Source organism: Gossypium hirsutum, chromosome A03 (assembly GCF_007990345.1).
Source record: "Gossypium hirsutum isolate 1008001.06 chromosome A03, Gossypium_hirsutum_v2.1, whole genome shotgun sequence".
Taxonomy (NCBI): domain Eukaryota; kingdom Viridiplantae; phylum Streptophyta; class Magnoliopsida; order Malvales; family Malvaceae; genus Gossypium; species Gossypium hirsutum.
The window spans coordinates 87,399,113-87,412,013 of NC_053426.1; the positions used below are offsets into that span (position 1 = coordinate 87,399,113).

General features: G+C 33.9%; 1 protein-coding gene across 1 annotated transcript; it reads left to right on the plus strand.

The window, feature by feature from the left end:
- The first annotated feature begins 4,123 nt into the window (after nt 1-4,123).
- On the plus strand, nt 4,124-5,575 carry LOC107895602 (uncharacterized mitochondrial protein AtMg00860-like). Its single transcript, XM_016820860.1, has 2 exons — nt 4,124-4,402; nt 5,375-5,575. The coding sequence occupies exons 1-2, from the start codon at nt 4,124-4,126 to the stop codon at nt 5,573-5,575; spliced, it is 480 nt and encodes a 159-aa protein (XP_016676349.1).
- Nucleotides 5,576-12,901: the final 7,326 nt, after the last annotated feature.

The window sequence follows — 12,901 nt, forward strand, 5'->3', positions numbered from 1 at the left end:
GGTCTAAACCACCATAGGAGAGAAAGTTTTAAGTTGGTTCTTCATATTTTTCTTTATGTGAGTTCAACTCTTACCCGTTTCTTGTAATTTTTATGTTTTTAAGATTGTTAACAATTAGGTCCAACTAAACCTTACCTTAGTTTTTGATTTTTTTTAAAAAAATTTTGGAAGTTGCCATTGATGAATCTATATGATTTTAGTTATTAAATTATGAATTTGAGATATTAATTGTTACTTAAAAGTATGTTATTAAGTGATTTTTGATGAATTTCCCGATTAGGGACTAAATTATTGAAATAGTAAAAATACAAGGCTTGTTGTGAAATTATTGCAAAATGGGCTGTATTGAATGCCATGAATATTCAGCTAGCATGATTTTGCATTAAAAATGGTTAATTTGCATGATTTGGGCTTAGGGACTAAATTGAATAAAAGTAAAAGTTTAGGGGTAGTTTTGTAAAAATGTAAAAAGACCAAATTGCATGGAATGAATTTTTTTATTGTCTAAATTAATAAATTGAATAAAATTATTAATTTAGATCAAGATCGGGTGAAAAATCGAGGAAAATGGAAAATTACCAAAATACCCTTAAATCTTGGTATTTCTACAATTTAGCCATGTAAGTTTGTACAGTTAAAATTTAATAATTTTTATAAATTGATGAATGGTATTATTTATTTATTCTATTGTTGGAAATGAATTATTGTTGGAATTATAATATTGAATTGGATTTCGGTTTGAATGGAACGCGAAATTTGAGTACATTCGTAAATTGGTGTATGATGGTATTGGAGGGATATATCGTTATATTATCCAAGTAAACTGAGGTTTAGAATTTGTTGCAAACTCTCAAGTGTTACTTTTTGTTCAGATTGATTGGGTGGATCAGCTCTTACGAGCTTCTGTTCAGCTCTTACGAGATCGAGATTCTGTTGGCGTGTTCTGGTGGATCAACTCTATGAGCTTCTGTTGATGATGTACTCTTACTTGTAAGTCGTTCTTCGTATGGAAAATCTTGATAAGTTAAATTATTTAATGAATTTGAAAGATTTTTTAATTATTGAATATTGACTCGAACATAAATGAAAATGAGATATGTTGTGACTAAATGAGATACATGAGTTATGTACTCATGAATTGCGTATTGAATGGCTAATGACAATGTACAAATAAATGAGGTTTGATATGTGAATAGCTATTTATATAGAAATTGTGAGAATTGGAACATTGTTAATCAAATAAAAAATGTTAGCATGTACAGTTGGAGTATAGTACGAAATGATGTTGAAATGATGTGCTAATATGTATGAATTAAAAAGGTTGACATTTGATAGTTAATTGAAATCGATTGAATTGGTATATAAATTATGAATGTGTTGATTATTTGAATTGAAAGGAATATATATATATGTGCAAATATGATAATTGGATATTGGTTGTATTTGGAAGTGAAATTAAACCCTATTAACTGTATAGGGCTGAGTTGGATATAGATGGCATACTTTAGGATCGGAAGAGTTTAGGGTTTCTTCAATTTCGAGTCGATGAGACACTGGGTGCCAATTTACTTTGGTTTAACCGATGAGACACTGGGTGTCAAATGTATATAGCGCTAGGCGCATAGTACTTCGGATTTATCTGATGAGGCACTAGGTGCTTAACTGGTGTGTTGGTTGGATCCATGTATCCGTCCAAGTCCGAGTCATACTAATAGGGGTAATTAAATAAAACGGTAGTATGATTGATATTGGATGATATTGTTATGATAATTGAAAATGGGATAGTGATTTGAAACAGGAAAATGAGTTATATACATAAATGCACTAACTTGTGTATTGATGATGGTGATTAGGCTTATGTCAAGCTTGAGATTATGATTGATGTATATGCTTATGTTTGGTATTATGCAAATGAAACGGTAAGTTCATAATTGAAATGTGATGTGATGAAAAAGGGATTGATGAGTTGAATAATGTACTTATATATGAGAAATTACGTATGTTATAGTTGAACTTACCTATGTTATGAATAAATATATTAGTTAGTTAATTGATGTTGTTATTTAAGTTTATGTTTAGTAAATAGAATGGAAAATAAGTAAAAAAAGTTATTCATAGTTTTATGAAAAGGTTAATGATGGTGTATAATGTTTATAAAATCCTATTAAGTTAGAAATGAATATATATATATATGATGTTGATAGACTTACTTAGTTATGAGTTGGTGGTTATGTAGTTGATAAATCTTAAGGCACTAATATAGCTTTATATTTAATATATAAAATTTATTATTGAATTGTAATATTATGTTTAAGGTTTGTACGAGCTTACTAAGCATTCATTACTTACGTAGTTGTTTATCCTTTATTTCATAGATTATCGAAAGCTCGATTGGGTTGGAAGCTTGTCGGGTTTATATCACACTATCGATCAGTTCTATCGTTTCGGATGTTTTGATTTTGGTTATAATGTCATGTATAGGTATACTGGTTAATGTTGGCCTATATATATATTTTGAGATTACCCACTTATTTGGCTTGTGTTTTGACAGATTTTGGGTTGTGCATAATTGTCTTATATGGTTGATGTGCATAATGTTGATTGTAAGTTGACATAAAATTGGGTGAGAAATATGGCTTGTAAAATGACAAATTTTCATCCACGGGCAAAGACACAGACACGTGTCTCAATTGTGTGTGACATATGTTCAGGTGACACAGTCGTGTGTGACACACGACCCCTGTATTTTTCTTAAAGAGTGCAAGTCAATATATTTGCATGACCTAGAACACATGTGTGGCTTGGCCGTGTGACCCAGGTTAGATAGTAACACGGGTATGGACATGGGCTGGGACACAGCCGTGTGTCCCTATTTCGAATGCCCACACAAGCTAAGACACAAATGTGTCTCTTGGCTGTGTGAATCACACGGCCTGGCCACACGACCGTGTGACCCTTACAGCTTTGAAAATTTTTAATGTATTCCGAAAAAATTCCTGAGTTTCGAAATTAGTCCCGACTTATTTCTAACGCATATTTTGGGCCTCGAAGACTCGAATAAGGGACAATATGTATAATTTTGATTTGTTTCTAACATGAATGTTATGTTATATGAAATGTTGAAATTTTTGTCTGTTTGATCTGTAAACTTCGGTAATACTACGTAGCCCAGTTCCGACAAGGGATACAGGTTGGGGGTGTTACACTATCTAAGTAATGGAAACACTTTACCAGTAATAGTTTCCAGTAAACTTTTGGTATTGGAAGAGGAGAATTTAATTCGAGTCATAAGAGACTACAAATGGGCTATAAAATGGATGATTGCTGACATAAAAGGGTTAAGTCCCTCGACTTGTATGCATAGAATACCGATAGAAAAAAATGTAAAACCAAAGAGAGAAGCTCAAGGACGCCTTAATCCACCAATGATGAAGGTTTTCAAGAAGGAAATTCAAAAGCTACTGGACATCGAGATAATCTATCCAATTTTCGATAGTAATTGGGTTAGCCCAATTCATGTGGTACCCAAGAAAACTGGTATGATTGTAATAGAAAAGGCAATAGGAGATTTAGTTCCCATTCGAGTCCAAAATGGGTGGAGAGTCTGTATAGATTAAAGGAAGTTGAACTCTTTAACTTAAAAAGACCACTTTCCACTTCCTTTCATTGATCAAATGTTAGAATGTTTAGCGGGAAAAACTTACCACTTCCTTTCATTGATCAAATGTTAGAATGTTTAGTGGGAAAAACTTACTACTATTGTTTTGATGGTTATTCAAGTTGTTTCCAAATTCCAGTGGCACCGAAGGACCAAGAGAAAAAAACATTTACATGTCCCTTTGGCACATTTGCCTACAGACAGATGCCGTTTGGACTTTGCAATGCACCAACCATATTCCACAGGTGTATGATAAGTATATATTTTGACTATGTCGGGAAAATAATTGAGGTATTTATAGACGATTTTACGGTTTATAGAAATTCTTTCAATGAATGTCGATCAAACCTAGTTAAAATTTTGGAGAGATGCTTAGAATTTAATCTAATTCTTAATTATGAAAAATGTCATTTTATGGTAGATAAGGGATTGATTTTAGGGCATATTATTTCCGCTAAAGGGATCATGGTCGATAAGGCCAAAACTGATGTTATCAGCTCACTTCCATACCCCACAACTGTGAAGGAAATTCGTTCCTTTCTTGGTCATACAGGTTTTTACGGACGCTTTATTAGGGATTTTTCTAAGATTTTGCGACCGCTGTGCAATCTCTTGCAAAAGGATAAAGAGTACAAATTTGATCAAGCGTGCAAAGACGCATACGACACTCTCAAACAAAAGCTTGTTTCAGTTCCTATAGTACAATTGCCAAATTGGGACTACCCTTTCGGGCCCATGTACGATGTAAGTGACCAAAGTATAGGAGCTTTCATTAGGTAAAAAGTTGGGAGGGAACCTTACGTTATATCCTACGCCTTTAAAACACTAGATGCTGCCCAGAACAATTACTCAACTATTGAAAAAGCATTATTAGCCATTGTTTTTGCTTTGGAAAAATTTAGATGTATTTATTAGGCACTAAACTTTTTGTTTTTTTTACCAAACAGCATTGAAATATTTGATCGAGAAAAAAGAGGCAAAACCTAGGTTAATTCGATGGATTATTCTCTTACAAGAATTCAATCTCGAGATCAAGGACAACAAATGAAGCGAGAACTTAGTAGCTGATCATTTGAGTTGAATTCCCTTTTCAAAAGACAACACACCTCTTAAAGATGACTTCCCGGATGAAAGTCTTCCGTCAGCTCAGACAGTTTACCCATGGTTTACAGATATGGTAAATTACCTCGCTAAATATATTATTTCTTCCAACTTATCATGTTCTGAAAAGGACAAGCTCAAAAGAGACTCACGATATTATATTTAGGGTGATCCATACCTATGGAAACACTATTCTGATCAGCTAATTTGACGATGTGTCACAGAAACTGAGGTACAATCTATCCTTTCTTTTTGTCATGCTTATGCTTGTGGAAGACATTTCAATCTTAAATGCACCGTACATAAGGTACTTGAGTGTGGATTGTTTTGGCTACACATATTTCATGACGCTTATTTATTTTGCAAAACTTGCGAGACTTGACAAAAAGTGGGGAATTTAAGCCGAAAGAGTGATATGCCCTTAACACCTATACATGTATGTGAAATTTTTGATATGTGGGGCATCAATTTTATGGGACCATTTGTTTCATCATTTAATAATGTTTAAATTATTCTTGATGTAGATTACACGTCTAAGTTGATAGAACCTAAAGCTACCCGACATGCCGGTGCTAAAACTGTAGTGGATTTTCTAACGAACTCTATATTTTCCAGGTTTGGTACACCGAAAGCATTAATCAACGATCAAGGAACTCATTTCTACAACAAGGTCATTGCTACTCTACTGAAAAGTATGGGGTGACACAACGTGTGGCCACAGCTTATCAACCACAAACAAATGGTCTAGCGAAAGTTTTGAGCCGTGAAATGAAGTCGATTCTGGAAAAGACCGTGAAACCAAATAATAAGGACTAGAGCTTACGTTTAAACAACGCATTGTGGGTGTACCATACTGCTTACAAGGGACCTATAGGATTGTCCCCTTACCGACTCATATTTAGTAAGTCGTGTCACCTTCCAGTGGAGTTAGAACATAAGGCATTTGGGGTAGTGAAAAGATGCAACATGGAGTTGGACGCCGTAGGTAATTAACATAAATTAGACATTCAAGAACTTGAAGAGATCTGGCGAGATGCGTATGAAAATGCCTAAATTTATAAAAACAAAACTAAGGCATTTCATGACTAGAAAATATCTCGCAAACAATTTTCAAGTAAGCAGAAGGTGTTACTTTACGATCCTATATTAAGAATTTTTTTGGGTAAGCTTTGAACCAAATGGCTTGGTCCTTTTGTTATTACTAAAATATTTCATCATGGTGCAGTTGAAATTAAAAGAGAGGAATTCAAGAAATGTTTTAAAGTCAATGGTCAAAGTTGTTAAGTAAGCCGGTGAGAGAAGGATGTTACAACTTGATGAGTTGGAAGAGCTGAGGTTGTTTTCCTATGAGAAAGCCAAATGTGTAAAGAAAGATCAAAGAGATGACATGATAGTCATATACAACCTCGCGAGTTTAAAGAAGGTTAGAAGGTTTTGTTGTTTAATTAAAGGTTGAAGTTATTTCCTCGGAAGCTTAAATCTCGATGAAAAGGACCCTATACCATCTACCTAGTTTATCTTTATGGAGCTATTGAATTTTATGACAATTATAGAGGTACATTTAAGGTTAATGGTCAACGTCTTAAACACTACTGGGATGGTGAAGTTGAGCGAGTTGAGTCATCGTTCAAATTAATAGACCCTTGATTTTTCATGAACTCATTTTGTAAATAAATAAATAATTAGAACTTATTTTCTTAACTTATTACATTTAATTAATTCTGTCTAAGGAGATTGGAACTTAAGTGGGACTGCTGTGACCCATCGAACCTCTCTTGGGAATTAATTTAATGTAATTTGTTAAGAAGAAATTTTCTAATTAAGATTTAAAATTTTTAAGTTACAATTGTTTTGATTAAATTTTAAATTTTTATGTTAATAAAGAGGGTCAAATTTGGCCCAAGTACTAATCAGTTTTTTTTCTTAAGTAAGTTTCTAAATACAGTCTGAGTTTGAGGCCCAAGACAACAAAAAAGGAGGGAAAAATCCATACTTTGTTGCCACTCCCATTACTTGCCGCCCAAATAACCCTAATGTAGCTAAAATTTCACTAAATATTGTCCTAATTCTTCCTTATATAAACTCCTCTTCATTCTACTATTTTTCATATCCCTCAAAGCAATTTGCTTAACCTTAAAAATCTTTAAATCTCCTTCTTGTGCCGCTAACCCCAAATCCTGAAAAAACCCCAATCTCTCTTACCTTTTTGCTGGAATCACCTATTACCGCCGTAAGAAGATTGCCGAAGCACCAACGTTGCTGTTGCACATCGCTATTGTTGCTGTCGCACATTGCCATTGCTGTCGCACGCTGTCATTGCCACCACACCATCCTTGCTGTCGTAAGATTTTCGTCGTAGCAAGTTCTTACCCACCTTGTCGATTTCTCTTTTCCCCTTGTGTAGAAACTTTGCCAAATTCTTAAGAAAAGATACCATGTCTCGCAAAAAAAACTAGATCTTCAAAGACTACTCTTATTTTGATCGATGAAAAAGTGAAAGAGAGATTTGATTCAATCTTCAAGCTTCAACCTATGATGCCAGAAAATTTTTTTAACTTGAAGAGTAATGATTTGATGGTTGTTCCTATACAGTTTAGAAAGAAAATCAATGCTCTCAAGTGGGAACAATTTGGTGATACTCGTTCACTTCCCGATGATGAACTAGTTCGAGAATTCTATGTTAGTTTGACTATGCAAGAGGCTACTGAGGTCATCGTTTGAAAGAAAAAGGTACCTCTTACTTCTAAGTCCATCAATGATTTGTTTAACATACTTGATGTTGAAGAAAATGAGTACTACCCTATGATGAACAATATTAATTGAGATTTTCTTCAACAAGTGCTTGATGTTGTGACAAATCCAGGATCCCAATGGATTATAAGAAAGCGTGGGAGCCATTCTTGCCGAAGGGAATACCTAAAACTAGTAGCAAATGTATGATTTTATTTCGTTCGCTACAATTTATGCCTATCTGACATAGTTCCACCATCTCAACGGAACAAATGCTTTTGTTATATGCAATCCTTATAGAAAAGTCCATTAATGTTGGGAAAATTATTCTCAAGGAGATTTACGATTGTGCTAAAAAAAAGACAGGAAGTGCTTATTTTCCATCATTAATCATTTCACTTTACTTAATGGCCCATGTTAAAATACAAGCAAATCTGAAGGGGAAATATGTTCAAGGGTGCATTACAAATCATGATCTTGAAAGCTTAGTAGAGAAGGTGCATGAGCTAAATCAAGGTGAGCAAGAAGAGCCAATTGAGCCAGATATCGATGAGTCAACAAAGGAAACTGAAACTGAAGCTAATTCAGTTACAGACACTAAACAAGAAGAATTTGACAAGGAACCGAACCGTCCTAAACCAGTTGAAGGATCTGCAACCCCTAAACTAGAGGTTGAGCCAGAAAATGAAACAGTCAAGCTAAGTGTTGAACTTGAATCTTCAACTCCAATGCCGACTTCTGCAAGTGCTTCAAAGAAATCGGAGTTGTCAATTATAATGGATATGTGCAAGTTTATGCACAACCAACAACAAACTTACTAGAAATATGCAAAAATTAGAGATGACTCAATTCGAAATACTTTTAAGAATATGTTTAATACATTTGTTCCTGAGTTCTCAGATGCTATCTTTGAGACATGGACCGAAGATACTAACTATGCAAGCAGAGATGGAGCTGAAGAAGGCAAGGGGAATGAGTCAGAAAAATAAAAGGGGGGATTCTTGTCTTGTTATATATTTAATCATTTTTAGGTCTTTAAGAATTTATTTCTTTCATAATTAGGATTTAATTTCTGCAGAATAAAACATAACAAGCATGAATAAACTTAACACTTCTTTAGAAATAAAAAGACTAAGTAATGTGGTAATGGGAATGAACATGTCTAGGATTGGGTTATTAGGAAAGACTTGGTATTTAAGCAGTCTTAATGGCTCACCTTTCTTTCTATACAACCCTACCTGGTGTTTAGTTTTCATTCATTACTTTGTTCTTGCAATGAGGACATTGCTTCTTTTTAAAGATGGGTAAGGCAAATAAATTGCTCAAATTTTTAAAATTTTCAAGTATGTTTCAATAATTTCTTTCATAAGTATGTTTTAATAAATGAATGTTTAGAGACATTTTTTGTTAATGAGATAGTTTGCATGCAAGTATGAATGACGATTTTATCTTAGTGATAGTATGTTATCATGAAGTATGGAATGCTTGTACGATCTTAGCCTTAGTAATGTTTGCTATGAAAACTTAGTTTCTCTTAAGATTAGACATGTATGAAGGTTTATATCTTTAGAATTGACTTAGTAACTTTCTTGAGGCGAAATCCTAGGGGACATAAAAATCTAAAATGATATAGGCACTATTTCGTTAGATCGTTTGAGCCTTTTCAAGCCAACCCTATGACCCTTAAAACTGTAATTTTGAGCTTAAAGGCCTATTTATTGCAATGAACCTACATTATAAGCCATATTACCATCTTTTTAAGTTATCCTAATTTTGTGCACCCATCTTAACAAAAGTTTTATTAGTAATCAACATTTGAGGAAATTTTCAAAAAGATGTATGTGCTTATGCTTAAAAAAAATAAAAAAAATAAAGGAATAGCGAAGAAAAGTTTGCTCAGTATCCAAAAAGAAAAATGTATGAGCTTGAGTTTAAAATAAGTTTGGGGGTGTTCCAGAGGTTCACTTAAAGAAAATGTAGTATTTCGAGAAATCCAAGACAAAGTTAAAGGTCAAGATTTTGAAACAAAATGTCTCATCTCTTAAAATCCCTACCTTTAACCGAGCCCCATTACAACCTTATAAAAGACCTATTGATTTGATGTTTATGTCACCTAAATTAGTAGAGAGGAAGTACTAAGTTCAAAAAATGAAGATCATAAATAAGCTTTATGATTGTCTGCTTGATTGACAAGAAATTATGTTGAATGAAGACTGTTATCTGTGGCTGTGACATACATACAAACTATGATTCATGTTGGCATATTTTGAAACTTAGTATGAAACTCTAAAAATGTTTGCATATGAATTACTTATTAATAAAGAAGATCTATGAACATGAAGTTATTAATGCATGATTATGGGACAGAGATTGATGTTGCTTACACAGTTATTAATGCATGATTATGGGACAGAGATTAATGCATGATTATGAAACTCTAACAATGTTGCTTACTCGAGACGAGCAATGATTTAAGTTTGGGGGTATGTAAAATGAAAAATATATAGGAATTTTCCTTTGCAATTTATCACATTTTTACTTAAATTCGTTGTTAAAACTAAGTAATTGTTTAATAAATTAATGAAATATGTGAAAATATGAAATTAGGACATAGAAATTATTAAAATGTGACTTTATGCTTCATTATATAGTTTTCATGATAAAATATATTGTTTTTATATTCATTTGAACGTATTATATTTTTAAGAACCCAAAGCTTCTTGCAATTTTTTCCAAAACCGTGAAGTAAATCTTGGATCTCTATCCGAAACAATAGATAGGGGAACACCATGTAATCTCACAATTTCGGAAATATACAACTCTGCTAATTTATCAAGTGAGAAATTTGTACGTACCAGAATGAAATGAGCTGATTTCGTCATCTGTCAACAATAACCTAGATCGCATTTTTCTTTTTCGGAGATAAGGAAAAACCCGATACGAAATCCATTGTTACTCTATCCCACTTCCAATCAGGAATCATAGTAGGCTGTAATAAACCTGACGGCACTTGATGCTTAGCTTTGACTTGCTGACAAATCAAACATTTCGAAAAAATTTTTGAGATATCTCGTTTCATGCCATCCACCAATAAAGCTGTTTCAAATTGTTATACATTTTCGTGCTTCTCGAATGTACCGATACACAACTACTGTGTGCTTTGTTTAGAATCTTCCAAATGAGCTTAGAATTTCTTGGTACACATATTCTGTCACGAGATATAGACAGTCATCAGGCCCTATTCAAAACTCTAAATCAAAAGTCGACTCACACTAAGCACGTTTTGCTTGCAATTCATTATCAAATTTATTGAGCCTCACAACTCTACTGTAGAAATAATGGTCTCGCATTCAACTCAACTACTATCAAGCCATCATCAGACAAAGCTAATTGTGTGTTCAAAGCACGTAAAGAAAATAAGGACTTCTGACACAAAGCATCAGCAACTACGTTCGCTTTCCCCAAATGATAGTCAATCACTAATTCATAGTCTTTTAGCAATTCTAACCATCTCCGCTGTCGCAAATTCAAACCTTTCTGAGTCATTAGATATTTCAAGCTTTTGTGGTCAGTATAAATATTACATTTCTCACCAAACAAGTAATGACGTCAAATTTTCAATGCAAACACTATCGCAACTAACTCTAGATCGTGCGTCGGATAATTCTTTCGTGCAGCTTCAACTATTTTGGGGCATAAGCTACAACTTTGCCTTCCTGCATCAAAATACAACCCAGGCCATTTAACGATGCATTATTGAAAACTATGAATTCTTTACTCGATTCAGGCTAAACTAACACTGGTGCCTTTGTAAATAATGATTTCAACTGCTCAAAGCTCAGCTGACACTTTTCTAACCACTCAAATTTAACATCTTTTTGAAGAAATCGTGTCATTGGAGTCACAATAATCAAGAAGCCTTTCAAAAATCATCTATAATAGCAAGCTTGTCCTAGAAAACTACAGACTTCGTATACATTTCTCGGAGACTTCCAATCTATAATCGCAGAAATTTTGCTTGGATCAACTCGGATACCCGCGGCTGAAACTATATGTCCCAGAAAACCAACCTCTTGTAACCAGAACTCACATTCGCTGAACTTTGCAAATAACTGTTTATCTCTTAAAGTTTGTAACACAATTCTCAAATGCTCGGCATGCTTAGATTCATCACAGAGTAAATCAAAATGTCATCAGTAAACACAACTACGAATCAGTCTAAGTACGGCTTGAAAATTCGGTTTATCAAGTCCATAAAAACAGCAGGTGCATTTGTTAGTCCAAAAGGCATAACAAGAAATTCGTAGTGTTCGTACCTTTTTCTAAATGCAGTCTTTGGCACATCTGAGTCTTCAACTTGCAACTGGTAATAACCCGATCTCAAATCAATTTTCGAAAACACTGTTGCTCCTTTTAACCGATCAAACAAATCCTCTATTCGTGGCAAAGGGTATTTATTCTTGATCGTTATTTTTTTGAGCTGTCGGTAATCTATACACATTCTCATCGTGCAATATTTCTTTTTCACAAATAACACTAGTGCACCCTAGGGAGAGAAACTCGGTCTAGCAAAACCTCTATCTATCAACTCTTACAACTAAGCTTTCAATTCTTTTAACTCTGTTAGAGCCATTCTGTATGGAGCTATCGATATCGGTGTTGTTCCTGGTACTAATTCAATACCAAACTCAACCTCTCTGATAGGTGGTAAACCAAGTAACTCTTCGGGAAATACATTTGGATACTCGTACACAACTGGTAATAATTCAATCTTTGTTTTTGTAACTTTCGTATCAAGTACATAAGCAAGATAAGCTTTACACCCCTTTCTTATAAATCTCTGAGCTAACATAGACGAGATCACAACTAGCAAACTATTCAGATCATTAGATTCAATTCTAATAGTCTCATCATTCTGACATTTTAGTTCAATTGTCTTTCGTCTACAATTCACTATAGCATCATGCATTGTTAGCCAATCGATACCTAAAATCACATCAAATTCATCGAATAGAAACAACATTAGATTAGCCAGAAAACAGAAATCCCGATTCATTAACGAACAATTCTTGCAAACATTATCAACCAAAACACATTTGCCTAAGGGGTTCGATACACTAATCACAAATTCAGTAGACTCTACAGGCAAAGTCTTACTAGATACTAAATTAATACATATATAAGAATGAGTTGATCCTTGATCTATCAATGCAATTAGTATCATAGAGAGTGAAAGTACCAGTGATAACATCTGGAGATGATGCTTCTTTGCGAGCGCGAATAGCGCAAGCTCTAGCAGGTGCTCTGGCCTCAGATCTCACAGTTGAATCCTTTGACTCCCTTTTACTACCACTTACATTTTTGACAATTCTAGGTGGTCTACCTCTATTTGACATTTTACTTGGTCTCACA